We start from the raw sequence: 24,866 nt of genomic DNA on the forward strand, positions 1-24,866 counted from the left end.
TGGCGCTGGCGTGGCCCCACTGCTGTGCCTGACGGTTACAGGGAAGGTGGGAAAACAAATTCCCTGCTCTGCTGGACTTTGTCATCCCAGAGGGAAACAAAGCCCCTCTCTGAGCCTCATTCCTCTGCCAGTGCTTTGCAGCCTCTCCCCAAGCTCGAGCCTCAGAGAAGTTTCAGGATTTCCAGAGCTGTGCAGATCAGACCTGAAGTCTTCTTGTCACATCCTGCTCTGCCCCTCCTGTTGGAAGACACTTTCAAAGCGTGTTTACATGAGGCACAAAACCTTTCATGTTCAAGGACGGGAGCAGATGATCCCCAAAACAAAACAAAACAAGAAAACCAAACCAAAACAAAAAGTGAATCGATGGCAAAGTTTTAAACAAAGCTCAAGTGGCAAAAGGGATGTGCTGCGGATTTGCATTTGAGTCTGCACATATGTTGTGCGAATCCTGCAAGACATTTGAACAGATGCCTTTTAAAACATTCACCCAGAGAAAGCAAACAATGTCACCTAGGAGAAGCTGCTACAAGCCAGCCTTCTGCTGCTCAGCTCCAGCTCAGCACAGCTCCAGCCCTCCGCCACAGCCCTCCCTGCTCCCCCAGCAGTGCCGCCTGCTCGGCCCTTTGAAGGCTCCGACGCAAAGCCTGCGATGCTGACGCAGGTTCTCACAAAGGGCCCCGCTCCTCAGGAAAAATCTGGGAGCTCTGATGATGTTCTGGAGCCTTCTGTGGCAGGGCTCAGAGCTCCCAGGCCGTGCTGAAGTGACACTGCTGTCAGAGCAGGCAAACAAACCCTCGTTCGCAGGCTCCGGATTTCTAACGTTGGTCTTCGGCGTTTGTGTTTTCACACTTCTGCTCTCTCGTGTTACAAACACTGTTATTAATAGTGCTTTGCATTTCTCATGACTAATCTCCAGGAGGTTTCTACATTTCCAGGTCAGATCCGCTGTGGTGTAAATCAGAGCTCTCCAGCGAGTAGCTGCCCTCGTTTATGTGAGCTGGAGATGGAGGATTTTAAATTCAGCCGGTGTTAGAAATGCTGTGTCTATCAGGATGGCTCTGGGATTGGGTCTTGCAGGGCTCCTGGCTGAGAACTGAGCAGCAGCCTGAAGGAGGAAGGTGCAGAGGGAATGGGCTGCAGGGTGATGTCCCTGGATGTGACAGTGACATCCCTGAGTGCTGTCACCCAGGGGCATCAGCATGGAAAGGCCCCCGAGCCCATGGAGTGCTCCACTGGATATTGCACCCCACAACTGGGCTGAGGGGAGCAATGCTGACCTTCAGAATGAAAGGGAGAGCTGCAGAAATTACAACGGCACGGAGCAGTCAGAGCAAAGGATCTGCTCATTCTGGAGTTTGAAACACCTGAGCGGTCAGCACCCAGGGCTGTGAGAGCTGGGGCTGGGGCTCGTTCTTGCTGGGCTTGGGACCATTGCAAACTGGTATTTTCCTTCAGCTCTGCAAAGGCCTCGTGCCCAGAGCTCCTGAGGGCAGGGAGAGGGAGCTGATTCCAAAAGGGAAGTCATCCCAGCAGGCATGGAATGGTTTGGTTAGGTTTGGTTCATAAACACCACTCAATTCCACTCCTGCCATGGGCAGGGGCACTTTCCCCTGTCCCAGGCTGCTCCAAGCCCCATCCAGCCTGTCCGTGGACACTTCCAGGGATCCAGGGGCACCCACAGCTTGTGCTCTGCCTGGCGCTGGATGACTCTGAGGTCCCTTGCAGCCCACAGCACTGCAGGTTTCCGTGGTTGTGACCAAGGAAGGGCAGCACACAGCCCACACACCCCTGGGAGCATCCCTGACATCGTCCAGCTGAGGAATGCGGAGGGTGGCCAACACCTCTTCCCACAGCAGATGGAAGCTCTCCACCTCCTTCAGCCACCACAAACCTGACTCAGGGGTGAGTCCAGCCTCCCCCAGCCCAACCACGTCCCCGAAAAGCAGCAGAGCCCAGCACAGAGGGTGGCTCTGCACCGAGGGACACGGCAGCAGCTCTCGGGGCACGGCAGGGGGATGTGGCCCTGGCTCTCCAGTGAGCTCTAAGGGCAGAATTGAGGCTGTGCTGCACCACAGCAGTTTTTGTGTGCTGCTGTTGCTCCTGAGCAGAGCAGGAGCCAGCACCTGGCACCCCAAAGGGCAGCGGGGATGCAGCAGGAGCTGGGGCTGTGCTCCCGCCCTGGATCCTCCCTCCCTCTGCCATTCCTGCACAAGGGCAGGACATCAGGGGCGCTCTGTTCTGTGGGTGATGCGCTGCACATCTGATTGAGCTCCTCATTTTCCCCCCATATGTTTCTGCTGGGGATAAAGCTAATTTAAACAGCCCTAATTGTTATGATTTTGTAAACAGTGTCTTAAACACAATAGACACAAAACTCTCAACAAATTGCTGGAGGAGATGTGACAGAATAAGGGAATCATTTTCATATCTTCTGGGATTGCCCCAAATTGAAGCTTCTGGTCTGATGTTAGAAAATTGATGCAAGGATTTTTTTTTTTTTCAGCAATATATCCCCCAAAGCCCTATTAGTGTGTGGGAAGGAAGATGCCCTGGATTTTTGAAATGAAGAAAAGAGAAAGGAGGAGGAAAAGAAGGAAGGAAAAGAAAGAAAAGAGAGAAGAGGAAAAAAAAAGAGGAGATAAAGAGAAGGAAAAGGAAGGAGGGAAGGAGGGAAGGAGGGAAGGAGGGAAGGAGGGAAGGAGGGAAGGAGGGAAGGAAGGAAGGAAGGAAGGAAGGAAGGAAGGAAGGAAGGAAGGAAGGAAGGAAGGAAGGAAGGAAGGAAGGAAGGAAGGAAGGAAGGAAGGAAGGAAGGAAGGAAGGAAGGAAGGAAGGAAGGAAGGAAGGAAGGAAGGAAGGAAGGAAGGAAGGAAGGAAGGAAGGAAGGAAGGAAGGAAGGAAGGAAGGAAGGAAGGAAGGAAGGAAGGAAGGAAGGAAGGAAGGAAGGAAGGAAGGAAGGAAGGAAGGAAGGAAGGAAAACTCAACACACTCAGACATGAGTACACATAGAGGAAACTGATAAAAGCCCACACAAGTACAGCTATAAAATAAAATTTTGCCTCCATCAGAGCAATCCCAGGCATCATCCATGGAGAAAACACTTGGCCAAATTAAAACCTTGGAGTAATTGGCTGCTCATGGTGGTTTACCAAGTAGTTTCTGAGATGATTGTCAAATGCAATTAACTGACATAAAAGTCGTGATATGAACTTCCTTCCAACCATATTATTTGGAAATGCGCTTGGTATTTATAAAGATGGGGGGGGGGGAATGTTTATTAGGTGCTCTTTAGGTTAGGATAATTATATATGCAGTAAATATAATGAGATGAAACTTCAGTCTCAGTAGCAGTAAAAAAATAAAGCAATGAGCTGCACAGAAACCGAGCCCAGGCAGTCAATGTGTATTTCTGCTCCTGATGCTCAGTTCTCTTTTGTGGCCCCCAGCTCCATTTTTTTTTTCCTTCGTATTTTAATGTTTTTTATGGGGAAAATCATTTTATGTGCTTATTTTGTGTGAAGGCTGAATATCTAAGCGAGATAAATTAATGTATCAAAAGATTTAGCTGCATTTCATATGTAAAACTTGGTTGTGCTTAGAGCCTAATGCTTGCTCCCTCCCACTCACATTTTACATACAAATCACTACATTTCCTAAAACTGCTGTAGAGTTCTTCATTTGCAGCTCAAATCCGCAGCTGAGGTAGAAATAAAGTCTAGAGTCAAGGAAAACCACGTGAAAATTCAGATTTCAGTGGAATTGGGGTCTAAAGTCTGTCGCTGAAAGCAGAATTTCGGCTGAGGTTTCTAAAGGGCTGTAGGTACCTCTGGAATGGGACATTTGGTGTCCTGGGAGGGAATTTGGGGCAGGAATAGCCCAGCAGCAGAAAAAAAAAAAAGGGATTTCTGGGAGATGTGGGATGCTCAGAGTCACTGTGGTTAATTCAGAGCCCTCAACAGCAGCAGAAATGAAATCCTGGGATTGCAGCCCCTGGGTTGGGAGAGTCCTGGAACTGCAGAGTCCCAGGATGGGCTGGGTTGGAACGGACCTTAAAGCCGATCCTTCCATGGGCAGGGACACCTCCCAGGGGCTCCAAGCCCCATCCAACCTGGCCTTGGACACCTCCTGTGACTCATCTGCCCGAGGTCACTTCTCCTGATCCCCCTGGGAATTGTCTTCCCCAAGAAATTACGTTTTCCAGCAGTTCCAGACCTCTGTGCCAGCCGGGCAGGAGGGAAAGGAGATTTCCCCTCTCTGCTCTGTGCTAAGGAGGTGAGAGCAGCCTGAGAGAACAGATTAACTGGGCCCCCACCGTTAATTAGTGGTCATTCCTTCTAATCCCAACTCTGTGGGGAGCAGCCCCTTTGCACTGAGAAGTTGTGCCCCAAAAGTGGCACCTCCTGCCAGGTTAAACCAGAGCCCTCGGGGGTTTAACCCTGGGGTCCTGCAGCTGGAGCAGAGCAGCTCCAAGAGCTAAAAATTTTAAAAAAATAAAGTAAAAAAGCAGGTCAAACCTGCTTTTTCCTGGTTCTCCTCATTCCTTGTGAGCACGGAGTGTGTCCTCTCGTTCTGTCAGCACTGCCTGGAGAAAGAGACCAGCCCCACCTGAGCACAGCCACCTTTCAGGAGCTGTGGAGAGTGATCAGGTCACCTCTGAGTGTCCTTTTCTCCAGGCTGAACAACCCCAGCTCCCTCAGTTGTTCCTCACAGGGTTTGTGTTCCCAGCCCCTCACCAGCCTCGGTGCCTCCTCTGGATGTGCTCAAGTGTCTCAACGTCCTTCCTAAACTGAGACACCAGAACTGGACACAGCACTCGAGGTGTGGCCCCACAGTCCTGAGCACAGGGGAAGAACAGTTCAGGCTGTCACTGCACGGAGGGTGCCAGGGACAGGCTGAGGGACACAGGACAGCTCCTGTCCACCTCCAAACCTGCACGACCACACAGAAAATGTGCCCCGTGCCAGGCAGGGAATGAAATGAAACCTTGGCCACAATCTCAGCAGTTATTCTGAATCCTGCAAGCTCTTCTGATGTCGCACTCGAAAAGTCCAAACAGCTTCAGACTCGCCAAGCAATGGCTCACCAGCAACAGCACACACGAATGTGAGGAACAAAAGCACCCGTGGCCATCTGGATAACTCAGAGGGAAGATGCACCTCTGAATCACACCCTTGTTTGTAGTCAGCTCATCCAGGGACAACCAGATTATTAAAATACAGGAAGCACAAGGAGTCCAAGACCGTGAGTGGATCTGTCTTTGTTTTTTGGGGTGGGGTTTTTTTTAGTTTTTTTTTGGGGGGGGTTGTTTGTTTGTTTGTTTGTTTGTTTGGGTTGGGGTTTTTTGTGATTTTTTGTTGGTTTTTTTTGTTGTTTTTTCTTTTTTTGTCTCTTAAGTACATAGAAAAGCAAAGCATCTGTTCGGAGCAGAGGGAAGTTGAATTGTTTTAGCACATTCCCTGGAGTTCATGGATGCAGTTCCTGATGCTGGAGCTGCACTAAAGCTCCTGGGCATACACAGGTTAAGGGCAGCTCAGAACCCAGCAGGGGCTGGATTTTAAGAACGAGTACCCAAGACCAAAGAGAAGACGACACAATTTCAACCCTATTTCTCCATTTTCTTCTTCGTTTTTTTCCCCCTCAGGAAAGTAAAAAAGTAAACAGAATGAGTAGTCAGGAACACTGGAGGCTGTCAGTTCAGGCTCAATAAATACTGCTGTGGCACTGATGAGTTTAAAGCTGACACTCTTCCTCCTGGAGTGTTTGGAAGACAGAAAATGAAGCCCTAATAGCACAGTCTTACCGTGGAAGCTATTTCCAGGCTGAAGAGATGCCTGCCTCCTCTGGGAAGGAGGAACCCCCAAGGTTTTGGGTGATCTTTCCAAGGGGATTTGTTCTCCCACCCTCCTTAGCAGCAGGGAGATTTCTATAGGTGAGCACAGCTTGCAATAAATGAGCTCCAGAACAGTCAGGATGGGGTTTCAGAATTCAAGACAAACAAAAAAGGAGTAACAAACACAGAGATCCAGAGCTGCCAGAAGTGATTGAGATGAGATTTACTGAGTGCTTCCAGCAGGAGGAATGGATCACATTCCAAAGGCAAAGGGCAGGGAGGGACACAGACAGGACCAAGACAAGGCAGCAGCAGAAGAGGGAAGGAAGCAGAGGCATCAACCAGAAACTGGTCTGACGGCACAGAGACTGGGCAATGGGGATTTTGGGGAACTGGGGACTGGCCTGGGGCTGGATGGAGCCAGGAGCTGCCAGGGCTTGGCTGGTCCTAGGGTGGGGGGACACAGCCCAGGCTCCACTGCTGCTCTGGGAAACCCACAGGAGGGGACAGCAGGGCTGGGGGACAGGGCTGAGCAGAGAGAGAGAGAGGAGTTCTGGCCACGGAGGAAGCAAAGAAACATCTCCAAGGCTGGGACGAGGTGGAGGAAACCAAGTGGGGAAAGAAAGGAAGATCTTGGAATCAGACACAAGGCTGATCAGCACGGGCAGAAAGGACTGGGCCATATTTCCCTGTGCACACTACTGAAAATATGGTCCTGTGTTTGATGGCAATGGGAACCATCAGCCATGCAGCACTGCCAGAGGAATATTTCCATCAATATTTCCATCGCCATTAAACACACTTGGGTGCCAGTAAGCGTTACTGGCTGGCAGAGGAAAGTTACAACGTGTGTAATTTTGCTCTTTGCTTTCTCTTACCATGTGTAGGTGTCTGGGTGGCACTGTTTAGTATCAGGTGATTATAATTTTGTTCTTGGTCATCTGAAATTCACAGAAAAGAAAGAAAGAAAAAAAATCCCTTTAAGAACCGTCTTAGCATTGCCACTGATCTGCAGATGATAATTACAGCTCACAGTATCACAGGAAATCTCAGCATGATTAAAGAAAGGAGAAGGAAATGCTTAAGAAAGCAGAAGATTCTGTTAGGCAGTTCACTTAAAATTCCAGATGCAAGGAGAACACGGTAATGGGAATCTGCTCCCCTTCTGCTGAGCCTGCAGATGAGGAACACATCCAGACAGGAGCACACGCGGGGTGGGGGTGTTCCTGGGGCCCCATCCCACTGCTCCAGCTCCATCCAGCACGGGGCTTTGGAGGTTTTCAGGATGTGAACCCCAACCACCCAAACCCCAGACTTGTCCCACTGGGAGCTCAAACATGGGATGGGTTTGAGAGAGAGCCCCTAACCAGGACAGGGTGGGGTGCCTGGATTGCCCCAGGTCAGCTTCTCTTGAGATAAAGTATCTCAAACATGTGATATTTTCCTGGTTCGTGTAAAGTCTGTGATCCTTTATGGTTCCTGATTGCTTTTCCAAGGAACTCTCCAATTGTTCTCCAACACAGAAAAGGCTTTTTAGCATTCCTGCTTCAGCCCAAGGCATCTCATTTTTCTCCATTTAATCAATTTATTTTCGGGCTATTTATCCAATTTGTCAAGAGCATTTTAAATTCTAATCCTGTTCTCTAATAGACTTACGGTCATCCAAGCTTCATATCACCTGCAAATTTAATAAGCAAATTCCTTTTCCACCAGGAACAAAGAAACCAAATCCAGAACCACGTCAGGCCATCCCTCCCCTGATATTTGGTCCCTGCGTGGTCTCCACCCCAGACAGGTTCATTAACGACCTACTTCTCTAATTAATCTCACACTGCTTTGCTGGAAACTGCTGGCAACCTTGCTAAGGTCACGATCCTTGATATGAGTTATTCCTCCCTGGTCATAAAACACAGGAAAGAAAAAAAAAAAAAAATAAGGTTAAGTTGCCATGATTTGTTTCTGAGTGTTGGCTGCTTGTTTACCTCTCTCATCTACTACAGGGAGTGTCTGGGTGCAACCAGGATTAAAATCAGGGTTTATTTATGCCGATGACAACAGCCTGGGCATCTTGACCTGCTTCCTGCTCCATGCAGAATCCAGGCACTCCTTATACCCCAGAGAGATGGAGAACTGGGCGGGTTTTGGCCTGGCTGCCAGCCCGGGATGAGCAAACCTCGAGAGGAGCCCAGGCTGCAGTCACGCTGAGGAGGGGCAGGGACTTCCAGCAAAGCTCATTTACAGACCAAGGAGCAGAAAACAGCCAGACCCCGAATTCTGTGCGTGCTGTTCCCTGCTGGTGCTGCTCACACGCTGCAGGGGTGAGAGGGGACACAGCGATGGGGACACTGGAGGTGTGAAATGCTGGATTTTAGGACAGGGACAGACACAGCCTGAACACACCAATTGTTCCAGGAGGGAACCTGCGGAGGTTTCTCTCTCCTCTCACGGGTCTCTTACTCCCACAGCCTCACTCCTGGGGGAAATCGGCTCTTCACTGAGGACAGTTGTCCATCAATAGGAACCATCGTCTTCTGATTCTGAACAACTTTTCATTTCAGCTCAAATCCTTTCCTTTCCTTTCCTTTCCTTTCCTTTCCTTTCCTTTCCTTTCCTTTCCTTTCCTTTCCTTTCCTTTCCTTTCCTTTCCTTTCCTTTCCTTTCCTTTCCTTTCCTTTCCTTTCCTTTCCTTTCCTTTCCTTTCCTTTCCTTTCCTTTCCTTTCCTTTCCTTTCCTTTCCTTTCCTTTCCTTTTTCCCATTTCCCATTTTCCCTTCTTATTTCCTCTCTAAAAACCTCAGGTGTTTTGAGGCCACTGCCTCAGCAATGCCATCCAGCCCCCGTCAGAACCCGAGTTATTGGCATTTTGATGTAGCTGAGCTAATCAAGCATCTGAATGCAGCACTGGGCTTCATTTACCACTCCTTTAGGCCTTTGTAAACAATTTCTAAGCAATAAAACACTTCAGAATGATGGCTGAGCCTTCCTACACCTCTTCAGGTTTAACAAGATAATGCCGTTAATTGTGAAGTGCCGGTTAGGCAGGAGCTTATCTATTGTTGAGACAAGGATCTGAGTTCAAAGCTATTTACCAGGAAACTCCATTAGGGGAAGAAAGGAGCCACAGGGCTCTGAATTGCCAGGCCACAATGGGAAATGTCTGCGCGCAGCTGGAGGAGCCATCAGATAAAATAACCGGCAGAAGGAGTGAGATATTTCACAGGAAAAAAGGGGAAAGCGGTGCTCCCGCTCCTTTGCAAACACACGTGCGCAGGAGACACGTTCCTTTTCGTTTGCAATTTGCTGTTTTATTTCTTTTATTGAGCTGCCTCTATCCGCGAGTGTTCTCACGTTTTATCCTTCCAGTTCTCCCCTGCATCCTGCTGGCTGCGCGGGGCTGAGCTCCCGGCTGGGGTTAAACCACAATCACCACCTGAATTATCGGCACCAAGGCCCAAAACTCTGTCAAAGAACACTCTGAATAGCCCCCAAAGAATTCCCACTGCACTTCCTACCCGGGAAATCCTCCTTTTCTTTTTCACAGATTTAACCTTTCCTTTGGTTCTTGGTTTTAGTCTTCTCCAGAGCCCTTTTTTTTTTTTTCAGTCTCTGGGATTTCATATGGGAATATCGCTAATAAAAACTTGATTTATTGTGTTCTGTAATGGGGGAAAAAAAATCAAGTGTCAGAATATGAAAAGTAAAAGCCGTATTTTCCAGCCTGTCTTCCCTAATAAAATTCCTTATGAAAACTGCAAAGCAAGGATATTTTTAATATATGCTGAGTGTATTACAGATATCTCTGTAACTGTAACACAGATATATGATCGTTCTGACAGTCATGCCGTACTTGGCATTCGTTTCAGAGAATTTATTAAAGTGGGGGAACTGCTCTGGAATCTGCAGTTAACAGGACAAAAGGAATGGCCCCAAGAGGATCCATCAGCCTATGAGGGGACCCGGGGCAGGGGTGGAATCCTAATTCCTGAAGGGATTTAAAAGATGGGTGGGTGTGGCCAGGAGTCAATGATTGAACACTTAGAAACCTTTTCCCAACCCAAATGATTCCATGAAAAACAATTCTTCGCCTTCCGCCCCACTGGTCGTGTCACCAACACTGCTGAGACTTCCAGAGCCGGATGGAACCAGCGGTTGTTGTGCTGATGACAAGAAATCTCCTCGATTTCCTCACTGATGAAGGGAAGGTTCCTTTCCGGGGCTGACCTTCCCCAGCACTCCAGGCCTGAGGAGCTGAGGGGGATGCGGAGCCCCGGGGCAGGGAGGAAAGCAGCCCAAAAGCCGCTGGGGAGAAGGGAAATTCTTCCAGCGCAAAGCTCCTCCTTCATCCCCACCGGCCCCTCCGGCATTTTCTGTTCACGATTTGTATTCCAGAGAAGAAACTTTGAGCAAATGTCCTTCAGCTGCTCCGTGGTCAAGCACAGCTGGGAAGGGGAGCAGGCACCAACCCTTTTTCCAGGGATTTTGGGCAGTGAGAGTGGGAAAGTTCAGCCCAGGAACGGGGGGGCAAAGCCCAAACCCCCTCCTGAGCCAGCTGTGCCCAGGCAGGGCTCGGAGGTGATGAGCACAGGGATATTTTGCCCTGTTAGAATATCAGATCGTTAAACCCCAGCTGCCTTTCGTGCACACGAGCCAATAGCTCATCCATTTCTGCTCCTGTGCTGTGACTATCCTGCTCGCAGAGTGTTTCTGCACCTGCCTGGCACTCCCCGAGCACGCCGACCCCTAAAAATGAGCTGTGGCAAGGAAAAATAAAACGGAGACAAACCCAAGAGTCAAGCTGCTGGTAGAGTCAGCGTGGCAGTCATTAGAGGGGCTGGAAATGCCAAAGGAAAGGTTGTCCCCCACCCCTCCGTTTGATCTTCATTATGTCAGGTTTTTGTTCTCCCCTTCCAACCCATTTCTCAACAGTAATCCTGTGAGTCATTCATTGAACAGGATGCTCAGGGAATAAGGCAGCTATTCAGGAGTTATTTTAATCCTCATTAAGCGGTGAATGGCCCTGTTCTTTAGTGTCCCACGCTATCCAAATCCTGCGCCGCTCGTGGAACTGTTATTTTCCATGTCGGCTTTTCCTCCCCACCCGTGCGAGCCCCACAAACAGCTCCCGTGGCGGGCAGGGCGCGGGCTGCCAGCCCGGGTTGTACCTGAGCCCAGAACAGGTGTGCTCACACCTGCCAGCCTCTATTCCTTTTGAGGAACAGCCCTGGAAAACTCGGGAGGGAAAAAAAATTATTTTTCATATCACACAGGGGATTTTTAATAGGATTTTGCAAGCACAAATCAGCTGCTAATTAATCATGTCCCTTTTGTGAGGGAGGAAAGGCAGCTGGAACAGCTCCTGGTTTACCTGGGGGGTGAGATAATGAGGGCAGGTGGAATCACTGGCCACAGAAAAAAAAGAGGAGGAGGACTGGAAATGCTCCCCCGACCCAGTTCAAGCCCAGGTTTGTCTCTCTCCATCCCAGCCAAGGTAGTGAGGGGCATCTGAAGGGACTGAGGGGGCTCAGCCTGGAGAAAAGGAGGCTCAGGGGGGAACTTCTGGCTCTGCACAACTCCCTGACAGGAGGGGACAGGGACAGGAGGAGAGGGAACGGCCTCAGGCTGGGCCAGGGAGGCTCAGGGTGGATATTTGGGAAATCATACGGGAGGTGAATCCTAGAATCACAGAATGTCCTGAGCTGGAAGGGACCCACCAGGATTATCCAGTCGCAGCCCAGTCCCTGCACAGACCCCCCAATAATCCCACCCTGAGCATTCCTGGCAGTGCTGTCCAAACACTCCTGGAGCTCTGGCAGAGTTGGGAATGTTCCATTCCCTGCAAACCCTCTGGGGGAAGAACCCTTCCCTAAAATCCACCCTAACCCTGCCCTGCCACAGCTCCACAATGTGCAGCTGCAGGTGGGACACACTTGGCTGCAACGGGCACTGCAGTTCTGCAGGTCGTGCCTGAGAAAAATAAAGGAAAAAAAATTAAAACTCAGCAAGTCCCAGCGAGCTGCGAGGCGGAAAACAACCCTTCTCCCTGAAATATCTGAGTAAAAGCAGGAGCGTGAGGAGGATGTTCTCGTACAACAGGGCTTGGGGTTCAGTGACAAAAATCTGTCTGCTGCGCCGAAAGGCTGCACAAATCACACACTCATTCATGTGGATTCTCCTCCTCCCACGCAGCCCTGGTATCCACGGCGGAACATGGAAACCAGGCCCACTCAGCAGCTCCTGCACACCGACATATGCCTCCCTCCCTCCCAGCACATCCCTGCGCCTCCTCCCGGGGGCCAAACTGCCAAAGCAAACTGCAGGGCACAGCCTGGGGTGGGGGAAAGGCGAAGAATTCTGTGTTCGGGCAGCTACGGCGAAAAAGGGCGTTTGCAGGGAAAAACAAAGCCGTGAGGAGAAATATTTCCTGCTCTTGGGTGTGATATTTAAAGTGAAAAAAAATTATTGTTTGTAAACAATATATATTATAAATTAACTATATATATAATAGGTAATAAATATAAAATATATTATCTCTCTATATAATATGTATTATATAGACTATATCGATATATAATATGTATTATATATATCTCTATATTTGGATGATACTTTAAAGTGATATTTTTAAAATATTTAAATATATATTAAATGTTTGTAATATTTAATATTAATATTTATAAATATTTAACAGTCAATATAATGTAAATATTTTTTATATAAAAAATATTTTATATTTAATATTTTAAATATATTTAAATATTTTAAAATATTTCCCACTCTTGGAAGTGATATTTAAAATGAAAAAATTTATATATTTATTATTTATATCCAATATATATTATATATTAATAATAAATATAATAGTTTTATTTATATTTTTATATATGTATAAGATATTTTACAGTGATATTTTTAAAAGCAGCAGCACTGGGGTGAAGGTAAAGCTCACTGAGAGCTCCAAACCTCCAAGGAAGCTGATTCCTTCTGGAGCATCTTTGGACAGGCTGTTGGCTTGAGAAAGGAATGTTTTTTCCTCCTCGTGGACAGTGAGTGTGAGGCGTGTCCAAGGGCAGCTTTTCCTGCTCTGCCCAGAGCCTGGCTGGCTCAGCAGCTGGAGCCTCTGGCAAAGGGACACTTCCTCCATGGGGATCCCCCCAGCAAAGCCTCTGCTCCATGGAGGTCCCACCTCAGCCAGGTGCGGATGTCTGAGCTCACCTGCAGCAGGAGCTCAGCATCCCTCCGTGGCACTTCCTGCCTTATCTGCTCTGTTTTCCATTGATTTCACCCTTGCTGCCCTTTCTCACATGTCCCAGAATAAATCGGGGGAGAAAAAAGCAGAGAAAGGACGAGAAGAAATCCTGATGAGGAGAAAGAACAAGAACTTTCTGTCTGGCAGAGAAAGTCCTGCAGAGCCCAGGGCACAAACCTGGCTGGTGCTGACAACGAGTGCCTGGGATCCCCTCTGTGAGAGCTCCACACTGCCCTGGGAACACAAATGGGCTAAACACGGCTGGTTTCCTCAGAAACCCAACAGCTGAGCGGGCTGCACGGCCAACATCAGCCAGCAGCGCTCACCAGCAGCTGGGGGAGCAGCCCTGCGTGGAAACCTTTGGAAACAACGTCCAGAAGGTGCCAAAACATATGGGCAGGAGAGAACAAAACGCGTCCTTTAAAGGGCATTGCCGGAGATGGAGCTGATTCCAGAAGGTATAAATAGTGCGGGTGTCTCAAGCAGGATTAGTTAAATGCAGTCTTCGGTGGAACGCAGCCAGCTCTTGCACGTTCCCGGCGCTGAGATAATTATGTAAATACCTTTGGAAGTAACACACGGTCCCTTTGAACCCCGTGGGATTGGCAGAAAGGAGAAGGGAAGGGAACACAAAGTCCTGCTCTGTTGGGTGGTTTGTTTTGGTTTTTTTCTTCCCTCTTCCACAAAGTAGAAAGAGAAAAAGTTGAGGATGAGATCCCCTGTGAGAAAGGCTCTCCAGCAAATCCAGGAGTGCAGGACCTCAAATTCCCTTGGAGAGCAGAAATCCAACCCTGGTCACTGCTTTCCCTCAGGAAACACCAGGGCCTGGCTGTCCCTGGCTACTCTTTAGACTGAAGAGAACCAGGAATCTGCAGGGAGGTAAACCCCTTGCCTGCTACCCTCCAAGCTTAATCACAGGTAAAAACCAATCTTATTTGTTTCCCCATGGAACCCAAAGGCTTTGGATCATTCCCTGTCACCAGGTGCTCACAGGAGGATGCGGAGAGTGGAGAGCAGGGTGGGATCCAGAGCCCAGCAGGGCTTTCCGGCCTCAGGAGTGATAATTGAGCGGCGCTGTGAGCAACACGACAGTGCAGATAAATAGACTGAGCTCCTTAACTGGTTTTAAATCACTCTGAAGCCACAGAAATTCACTTGCTCCTCATCTGTCACTACGGCACGGCCAGCCCGGAGGTGTCTGGGCAGAGGAGCAAAGACTTTCCCTTTGCGTGGCACAGCAACGAGTGGCTGTGAGGGGCCAGGAACACGAGGACACGTCTGTTGCGAGGGTTTGGAATTAATTCCACCGTTTTGCTGGCGTTTTGTTTTCCCTGGATGGAGGCTCATTTGCATGCCTGTCAACTGCTAAACGTGGCTTTGGGCCAGGGCTTTCAGGACAATTAAGATCCAGATGCGATCTAACACTGATCCGAGTCTTATCTTCAAGCAGATAAAGAAGTCACCAGCACTAATCAAGCCCTCAGAACGAACCGTGGCCCTAAGTGCTTTATTAAGGCACAAAGAAAGTGGCTCCGCGTTAGGGAAGAAGGGAGAGCTCTATTTAAATCCTAATCCTATCAGCAATTAAGCAGATGGTTAACTTTAAGCATCTGCTTTAGTCTAACTGAAGTCACGTTAAGGAGTGGCTTTCAAAATAGCGATTCTATAGAAAGATCCGAGTGTGACAGTGTCAAAAATCTTGTTTTTTACTGAGAATTCCCTGCTCGGTTCTGGCAGAGCTTCAATTCCGGCAGAGGGAGAAGGTGGCACAGACTCTTTGCAGGAGCTGAGGACAGATCAGGGAATCCTGGAATGGTTTGGGTTGGGAGGGACCTTAAATCCCACCCAGTGCCACCCTTGCATGGCAGGGACACCTCCCACTGTCCCAGGCTGCTCCAAGCCCAATGTCCAGCCTGGCCTTGGGCACTGCCAGGGATCCAGGGGCAGCCACAGCTGCTCTGGGAAACCTGTGCCAGGGTCTCCCCACCCTCCCAGGGAACAATTTCTTCCCAAAATCCCATCCAGCCCTGCCCTCTTGGAGTCTGAAGCCATTCCCTGTGTCCTGTTCCTCCATCCCTTGTCCAAAGTCTCTCTCTGAAGCCTTGGGGAAGCTGAGATGGAACAGAGACTGCACAGAGCTAAGAGAATAAAGTAGAGATTTATTTATTTAGGACACACCTTGGGCAGGACAAGAGCCTGGCCAGGGCTGCACCCAAGGTGGACCCAAAATGGGCACAAAATGGACAAACGGTCACCAGGTCTCACACTTTGATAAGTTTTGGTCCATTTGCACATTGGGGTTTAATTCTCCAATTCCAGCTCCAGGTTAGCAAGTCCCATCCTTCTTGTTTTATCCTAGATACTGGGAATATTGGATTACTGCTAAAGGGAAAAAATACAGTTTAACGTCCAGCTATTGCAGGAAAGCTGCCTTGATTCCAGTGTCCCCAATTGCTTGGCACAGTCAACATCACTGAACGATGGGTCTGTGTCTAGTGACAAGAAGTTACAGTATTTGTCACTATTTAGGGCTGCTCAAGCAGATCTTATTTGGGAAAATTCTGTAAAAAAAACCTACTGAAGTGACACCTTTAAAAACAGCAGTAGTGCTTGTGGGATGCTGGTGTCCCTTTCCATGGAAAATGAGCATCCCCTGGATGTCCAGTTGTCCCTGTTTCAGAGGTGAAGGATAAATATGATTTATGAGTTCATCAGAAATCTTTCAAGCCCCAGCTTCCGGAATTCTTTGATTAGGTGGGAATTGATCATTATCATTGATTTTTAATTGAAGGAGATCACTGCCTCCCTTTTGTACACGCACAGCTCTTGGCAGCTCCAAGGCCCTCAAGGAAAAGGGAAACAGAAAACATCAACAGTTGTTTATTTTGAACCCCTGGGTTTGGGTTCAACCTCAGATTTTTTTTTTTCCAGACCTCAGTTGTGGTTTCTTTCCCACTTTGAAAACTCCTGGAATATCTACTGCTTCCCTGTTCGGAAAGGGGGATCTGGCAGAGGGCAGGATTTACAGCAGAGTGAGCTCTCTCCTGTAGGCAAAGCAATTCCCATTTATTTACTCACTCCCTGCCTTCCATGGGAATAGTTACGCCGGCAGATTTGATTCTCAGCTCTGCTTGCTGGAACACAGCTTTTATTGGGTTTTATCGGGGTTTATTTCATTTTATTTCTGTGCCAAACTCACCAAGGGCGAGCAAAGCAGTTCTGTGGTCAGATTAACGGGGTGCCAGGGGTGGTGGCACTGGAGGAGCGGCTCCTGCTCCCTCCTCAGCCCTCAGGGAAATGATCTTCATCCCTCCCTCCTGCCTGTTTCTATAGGATCTGGCAGGAAATTCCCTCTGCTTTTCCATTTGCCTGCTTTTGCCGTCGAGTTTCAGCCAGATTGGGTCCCTGCTCTCTCTTTTGTACAAAGGTGGGAGGCAGGGAGAGGGGATGGGATCCATGGGATGGGATGGGATCCATGGGATGGGATGGGTTGGGATGGATGGGATGGGGATAGAGATGAGGATGAGGACGAGGACAAGGATGAGGACGAGGATGAACATGGGGATAATGACACCCTGCAGTGCCCTCAGTTCAGATGCAAACCTTTCCCCTGAGGAAAGTTCTCGTATATAATATGGTAATATAATAAATAATATAATAATAAAACAGATATAAAATAATATAAATGTGCCATTTATCCTGTGAATCCTGTGGGGAACCGAACTGAACTGGAGCACTGACCAGCCAAAGCTCTTCCCACAGCAGATCCTTCCCACATTTTGGCTGCCACAGGACTGCTCCAGCCTGGTGCCAAGGGGGCGGAAGGCAGTGCTGAGGCTGCACGTGCCGCTGAAGCACTGAAAGGCCCCAGGCTTAGAAAAACGAGGCTGCACAGATGGCTGGGAGCTGAAATCAGCTCACCAAGAGCTCAACGCATACACCTGGTGTCATTTGCTGTCATAAAAACCATCTTTCAGCTGCGATGGTGTTCCGTGGCTCTCCACAGAGCAGGTGGTTGGTTTGTGGTGTAAAAACCCTCCCAGTCCAGCTGCGGGTGCAGAGCAAAGCCCTGTCCCTGCCCGACCCCGCAGCAGCAGGTGTGGCGTGGACAGAAAAACCCTTCCAGGGATTGCACAGCAGAGAACATTGGGACAGAACTGTAAAATCAGCACCCTTGGAGGGAAGGGGCTGCCCAGACCTGAGCCAACATCTGTGGCAGGGAGGGGATCTGGGCTCTGGGAGCCGCTCCCCGTCTGCTCGGTGGTTCCTGTGCTCGGATCTGGGGCAGGATTCAGCTGAGAGCAGCTCCTGTGCAACCCACGGTTCCCCCAGAGCTTCCTGCCGCTTCCCAGGAGCACCTCGGTGATTCCCAGGAATACCACAGTGATTCCCAGAGCTTCTCACTTCTTCCCAGGAACACCACTGGGACAACTGGACATCCAGGGGATGCTCATTTTCCATGGAAAGGGACACCGCCATCCCACAAGCACTACTGCTGTTTTTAAAGGTGTCACTTCAGTAGGTTTTTTTTACAGAATTTTCCCAAATAAGATCTGCTTGAGCAGACCTAAATAGTGACAAATACTGTAACTTCTTGTCACTAGACACAGACCCATCGTTCAGTGATGTTGACTGTGCCAAGCAATTGGGGACACTGGAATCAAGGCAGCTTTCCTGCAATAGCTGGACGTTAAACTGTATTTTTTCCCTTTAGCAGTAATCCAATATTCCCAGTATCTAGGATAAAACAAGAAGGATGGGACTTGCTAACCTGGAGCTGGAATTGGAGAATTAAACCCCAGTGTGCAAATGGACCAAAACTTATCAAAGTGTGAGACCTGGTGACCGTTTGTCCATTTGGTGCCCATTTTGGGTCCACCTTGGGTGTAGCCCTGGCCAGGCTCTTGTCCTGCCCAAGGTGTGTCCTAAATAAATAAATCTCTACTTTATTCTCTTAGCTCTGCGCAGTCTCTGTTCCATCTCAGCCTCCCCAAGGCATCACACCCTTCCCTGAGAATTGCAGGGCTGACTGTGGGAGGGCGATCCCAGCACTGTGCCCCAGCCCAGCCGGGCTGCAACCAGCACCAGCAATCCAGAACCTCCTTCCCTGAGGACGACAAGCCTCGGAGGCATCATCCCGTGCTCCCGCTGTCAGCTGCCTTGCACAATTTATCTTCTCATTACCTCTTTAACAGCGCCGCTGCTCGCCGGCTGATCGAGGGAAATAACTCTTGTGGTGGAGACGTTGGCTTTGGGTATAAAGCAGTGATGTTATTATGCAGCAATATAAATGCTAAATTCCTGCAGCCTGGGCCCGGAAGAGCATGGGGAAGGTGGAGAACACCTGGGCTGCTGGAATCCAAATCCTCTCTGGCTTGGATAAAGTCACCTTAGGGCAGATGGTGTTGTTGTGGGAGAAGAAGGTGGTGAGAAAAGAGAAAATTTAAAAAAAAGGAGAGAAGAGAGCAAAGAGAGAGGAGAGGGGAGAGAGGAGAGGGGAGAGAGGAGAGGGGAGAGAGGAGAGAGGAGAGAGGAGAGAGGAGAGAGGAGAGAGAAGAGAGAAGAGAGAAGAGAGAAGAGAGAAGAGAGAAGAGAGAAGAGAGAAGAGAGAAGAGAGAAGAGAGAAGAGAGAAGAGAGAAGAGAGAAGAGAGAAGAGCTCCTCTGAAATCAAAGTCACTCAGCCCTGACATATTTCAGACTGCCAGGTTGTAGCAGATAATCTTTAGGGTATTCTTGTCTTTTGGGCGCTCCCTGTGTGCCCTGCTGCCCTCTAAGTGGAGCTGGAGGCCCCACTGTGGAGTCCAAGGAAGAAGGGAGAAGAAACAGCCCCAAGGAGGAACACTGGATACGGATGACCCGGCAAAAGAAGCCATCAAAGGCAGCTTGGGCTGTGTGCAACATTTCCCCACACCCACCCAGGGCCACGGAATTCAGCTGCCAACCTGCAGGGACGGGGAGAGCTCCCTGTGCTGCTCCCTCGGGGGATTTTCCCCACTCTCCAAGTCCCTCCCCAGCCTGGCAGTTTCTTGCCTGCAGGACCCCCCAGCTGTCCTGGCAGTGGGGTGCACAGCTCAGCTCTGGGGCTGTGTGAGGGTTTTCTGCCTGGGCTCCTCGCTGCTCTCCCTCTCACCCGGCAGGAGTGCCTAGCACAGGAGGCCGTGGCTGTGTGGTTTGGCAAGGCACCAGGAATTCCTCATTCCAGAGGCACTGTGCTTCCAGCAGGAGCCTCAGCACTTTCCCTGGGCAGTGTCAGACGCTTTCCACGGTAAATTTCCTTTTGCTGGGAATTCAGCTTCCAACAAAAACTGTGTTAGGAATTCTTTTACCAGCTTAGTGCTCATCCAAGGCACAGGGACTGGAAAGAGTCACCTGTTTCCAGGTGTGGAGTATGTTTCCAGCTCTTGGAGCTGCTGATCTCTCTCCAAGGGCACAACCTCTGTCAGCACAGCTAACCCAGCTGCTGGTAGACAGGAATTAAAAAAACCCAGCCTATATCTTATTTATGTGTTTCCAGCTCAGTCACCACTGCTTTATCTCCGATATTTAAGGCTGAAATTGAAGTTCTTCACCTTCTCTGCTGATTGTCCTGGAGGACTTGTCAGGAAGTCAGACCCAGTGGTGTGATACTGAGTTGTCAGCTCCCGATCAGGGGGAAACCCGTGCTGCAAACGGGATGCAGGGAAAAGGGAAAAGGGTCGGGAACAGGCCCTGCCAGGTCCTCACAGCCCAGGGGCAGCTGTGGGTTGGTCTCTGACCCTACTCAGTGGTCACCTGTGTCACCAGAGCTGGACCTTTCTGCCAGCAGCACTTTCCATCACTGAAAGGAGCCGTGTCCAGGGGAGTGGAGCTGTGTGGGATGTGCCCCTCACTGCTCCGTGAAAGGAACACGGATTGCTCACAACCTCAGCCCAAAACCACACCAGCCGCTGCCAGAACAACCCTGCAGCCTGAGCTGATGCTGGGGAGCTGAGCAATGAGCGCGTGAGCAGGCCAGAAAAGCTCTGGGGGTCCTGAGGGCGGCAGCTGCTTTTGCTGGGTCACCAGCCAGCACTGCCCTGCCGGCAGGGATGAGCCCAGACGTTTCATTGCCGCGTCTCCACAAAGGGCATTGTCTCAGTGCCTCCAGCTCTCTCCTTTTCGGAGGAAAAAGCATATTGAACCAACGGTGGCCACGTCAGCAGGGCTGCTGCGGGCACAGGAGTTCCCTGAGCTCCGCTGGCTCTCCCAGCCCCGCTCACTGAGTGTCACAGCCCGGGGACAGACAGGAGCTGTCACAAACCATTACTGCTCTGCCCTCTCCAGACCTGCCCGCGTCCCTGGCAGGGCTCTGGGCTGTGCTGCTCACCGGGCAGGAGCTGGCCATGCCCCTGTGGGTTTCCTGCAGCTGCCGAGGGCACGGCGTGGGCTGGGGCGTTTGCTGGGCTGGAAAGGCTGGAGCTGTGAGAAACACCTCACCTTCTCACCAGATGCTGTGACAACGCTCATCCCTCACTGGTTTTGCTCTCAGCTCTGCACAGAAGCCTGCAGGAAAAGAGGGCTTTGCCACAAAGAGGGCTTTAGCACCTTGGCACGGTGCCTGCCTCTGGCGGGGTTGGAAGCAGTCTGGGTAAAGGTCTCCTCCCTCCATTCTGTCAGCACTTATCTCAAACTCAATCCCCCCCAGCTGAGGGGTGGGATGCCCCCAGCGAGGTGGTCAGGAGTGCCCCATGCCCACCCCAGAGCACAGACAGAGCCCCGTGTCTGGCTCAGGACAGCAGGAGGCCAAGCAAGGCTGTCGGCTAGACCGTCACTACTCTGCTCCTTGCCTCAGTGACCCTGGAATAAAACCCCTCAGGGCTCGGGAGGTTGTCCTGGAGGGTCTGGGATCCCTTCCCAAGGCTGGTGACCCAGTTCAGCGTGGTGCCAAAGCACTGGTGCAGCTCCCCATCCTTGGCCAGCACCTCCAGCATGATCTTGCCCATTAACTCTGCGTAAACAAACAATCACTTACAACGTCAGGGAAAATAACCTCACCCGTAATCACTGATTAGAAATGTTTGCTTATGGCTGGGTATTTATAGCCTTCAAGAGGTAAATGTCACCCTCATTGCCTGCGTTCATGGGAGATGTTGTTTAATTAGCAGCCTCTGGGCTGCCGCTCTTCGGAATGGGAGATGAGTTCTGCTGTGCTGTGTTTACCCTTCCCTCTGCTTTCCCTGCTCCTGTGCACGAGTGGGATGCTGCAGAGGAGTTGGATTTTACCTGAGATCATTCAGAGATCTTGCAGGGCGCTGCCCTGGGCTGCCCTGCCCCAGGATGTCTCTCACACAGCAGCCACGGCCGTCCCTCCCTCCCTGCTGTGATTTACTCTGCATCTCATCAGCCCTGTGCTGGAACCCCCGAGCTGCTCAGCCACAACACTCCCACCATGTTGTCCTCCCAAAGGCAGGCAGGAGGGTGGAGGAGATAAAAAGAAGTATTCATCCCGATAGAAATGTCTCAAACTTCCCAAATCCGTGGTAGGCTAAAAGGGACGTCGTTCCTCAAGAAAAGTCCAGCCTAAGACATCTGAGATTAGTGGTTAGAGCAGATGACAGAGGAGAATGAGCTGCAGCAACCCCTGCTCACAGGAGAGCAGCTGTGAGCTGTGCTCTGCAAGCCCAGGTCAGTGCAGGGATGAAGGGGACTGAGGGAGCTTGGCTTAAAGCCAGAGACAGAAATCACCAGGTACCTGGACTCCTCACACTCCCCGGGTGTGACAGGACCTACAGGAGTGGGATGAAGGGCCGCTGAAGTCTCAGGGCAATCTCAGTTTGATAAGGGGTCAGGCAGGGCCTGCCCTTTGCACTCCACCCTCGAGTGGGATCAGCAGCGAACAGGATATGCTGATGAGCCTTTTTCTCCAGCATCCCAGATTTGCTGCCCTTGATGTTTGTTGAACATACTCGGAGCTACTCAAATCCCCCAGCAGCCTGTGATTATCTCATCTCTGCAGACAGGGAGTTTGTACATGCTCTGACAAACCAAACACGGGAGCGGCAATCTGTCAGGAGGAGTCTGCTTCACTCTCCCTGCGCCGTGGCAGGGCTCTGTTGGTGCTGCTGGGATGTGTTGTACAAAAAGCACAAAAGACATCCAGGAGCTGCTAAACCCCCTCTGCTATTCCCTCTGTGTGTCTGGAGCAGCCAAACACGTTGTCCCCACGCTGCTGCTGCCAAGCCAGACGCGTCCTCACAGCATCCTTGTCACTGGGGCACTATCTGCAGACCCTGAGAGGCCACAGTGTGTGACAGTGACTAACGAGAGGTTTGTGGCACTCTGTCAGGCACCAGGACAGGAGAGATCTGAGCTGGGCACGGGGGACACCGTCCCTGCTGCTCTGCTGCTCTGGGCCGGATCGCAGCATGCCGGATTGCTTCATGCAGCCATGAAGAGGAATAAACCAGGACCCTTTTTATGCTGTGTTTAACCAGGAGTCTGCACCTCAGCGCATTTTTACTCTCTAATAAGAGGGCTCCTGCAACAAAGCACCACACAGGTTACAGCTCAAAACCACAGGGAGCCCTCGAGGGCTCTGGCCCTGAGCACCAGGATGCCACTTCTCTCCCTTTCCGAGTGCATTTGCGTGTCTCCTGGTAGACAACACTTGCCTTGTGTCTTTTAAACATGCTCTATTAACTGCCATCACATTTTATCACTCCTCTGGCAACATCCAGCAACACCTCCATAATTTATTGTCATTAGTTTTATTCTCAGCCGTCACAGAGGTCACAGCATGGGGGGGAGAAGAGAACTTCATCCATTCCAGCACTGAACGTGCTGCAATAATAGCTTTTCAAACAGTTGATGGTAGAAGGATATGAAAAGATAATGAATAATGAGGAAAAAAGGAACTGACCTTTTTTCCAACAAGAGGCTCTTTCAGCATCCTGACACGCGGAATTTGGGTGAAATGAACCCTGACTCCCGAGGCTGTGCTTTCTGACACCTCTGATGCACACATCTCCCTGGGAGCTGGGCTGCTCAGGCTCCCTTCGCAGGCAGGGAAGCTTTTCTGGCAGAGGCGTGTGGTGAATTGTGCCTTGAAAACGCCCGTTTCATCCTGGTGGTGCTGAGGGGAGCCTCAGGGATTGTCCTGGGTGGAGATATCTGCAGGTGGCCCCGTGCTCAGTGTCCTGATCACCTGCTCCTAGAGGCTCCTGAGCTCAGAGATGCAGGTCCTGCCCCTGGGGAGGAACAACCCCGGTCGTGGGGGGTGGCCATTTATTGTTGGCTTCCCAGCTCTGGTGTGGATCTCCTCAGACAAACAGCTTTCCAACCCATAAATTTGGTCTCATCTGAGCAGAAGTAGGGACAGGGAGGTCCCCTCAGCCAGACCTGTTCATCCCAGGTGCCTGAGAGAAGTGGCAGCTTCAGCGTCCCTTAAGGGATCCTAAAACTCCTGTTGTGGGGCCACAGCTGAGGTGACTGTGAGCCTGTTTCCAGCAGTCCAGCTGCCCAGTTTGTCAGAAAATCCCCCCGGGAGGAGTTTCTTACCCTGCGGGAGGTTGGATCTCCCCTCCATAGCCCAGAAGGAAGCACACCCCACTGGGCCCTTCCCTTGCTGGGACAAAACCTCTGCCCCAGCCCAAGGGCCCTGACGTGGAAAGGAACACACAGTGGGGTTTGGAGCCTGGAAGAGGAGCTCAGCTTGATGCAAGCTTTGCCATAGATTTTGAAGGCAGAAGTAATTAAAGCCGCGGCTCTAAGCGGGGAGGAAATAGGCTGGGATGAAGCAAGGCGTTCTCCAAGGGAGACTGTGGCAGGCTAATCTGATATCTCTCTCTGATAAGGTAATGGAGTTTTTAGACAAAGGGAACATGCTCGATACCATCTCTGGGGGCTGTGAGGGAGCATTCGATACGGTGTCACATCAGGAGCTCATTAGTGATGCCGAGGAAAACGAGGATTACAGGGGAATTAAAAGGGGAGGGAGGAACCAAATAAAGCCAAGACAGAAAAGATCTTGTGGTAAAGGGAAGAGTCAGGCTGGGAGGAGTTGCCAGAACTCCTAAAAGGCTACCCCTAAGGCCAAGATCGTTCGGTGTTTCCATGGAAAATCTTAATAAAAGTACATCAAGTGCTAATAACTCGCGGCTGGGGAGCACTGTAAGGAAATACAGCCCAGACCTGGCTCTTGGAGGAAATAGCAGGCAACCTTGAGGACTAGAGAAATTCAAACTGGAAGAAACTTTCTTCCAAAGCAAATCGGAGCAGACCCTGGTCGCAGAGGTGTCCTGGTGACCCAGGGGTCTCTCTGTGCCCAGCTCCTTCCTTGCGTGTAATTACTCGTGCCTGCTTTGGAGTTTTCCTGAGTTTGGCTCATTGTTTCTCACCTCGGGGTTAAGCTTTGTGAACTCCACCATTCATGAGATTTTTTTTTCCCCTCTTAATGAGCTCCCTGTAGATGTTTTCAAATTTATCAGCAAGTTAATTAGTTTTGTAAACCAGGATACCCCACAGTTTTCATTTCCGTGCAGCAAACACTGCAAAACTCCTGGACTTTTACTCAGCATTGACAAGCACGAGACATTGACTCCAGGTTTAGCACAAACAGCTCCAGATCCAAAGTTTGGAGCGGGGAATTTTGTGGCTGTGTTTGGCCATGGCCCCTGGGGCTGAGTGGCTCTGACACAACCCTTTGCCTGCAGCACCGTCAGCTTTTTGAAGGAGGAAGTTTCATGGAGCTTCACAAACCTCAGGAATATCAACTGCATGATCAAGAGTGTCAGAAACACTTTATTCCCTTTTTCTTATGTTCTGTAGAAAAAGTTT

At 50.3% G+C, this 24,866-nt stretch overlaps 1 protein-coding gene across 1 annotated transcript in view; it reads right to left on the minus strand.

Moving 5' to 3' along the window:
* The window catches only part of SHISA6 (shisa family member 6), a 136,658-nt gene that overhangs the window by 8,860 nt on the left and 102,932 nt on the right, over positions 1–24,866 (minus strand). The window contains exon 4 of the mRNA XM_066200369.1: positions 6,706–6,768. Within this exon, the coding sequence (XP_066056466.1) occupies positions 6,706–6,768 (63 nt within the window). The remainder of the gene's footprint in view (positions 1–6,705; positions 6,769–24,866) is intronic.

This window comes from Chamaea fasciata, unplaced genomic scaffold (genome assembly GCF_029207755.1).
Source record: "Chamaea fasciata isolate MVZ Bird 193981 ecotype frontalis unplaced genomic scaffold, bChaFas1.0.hap1 SCAF_19, whole genome shotgun sequence".
Lineage (NCBI taxonomy): Eukaryota > Metazoa > Chordata > Aves > Passeriformes > Sylviidae > Chamaea > Chamaea fasciata.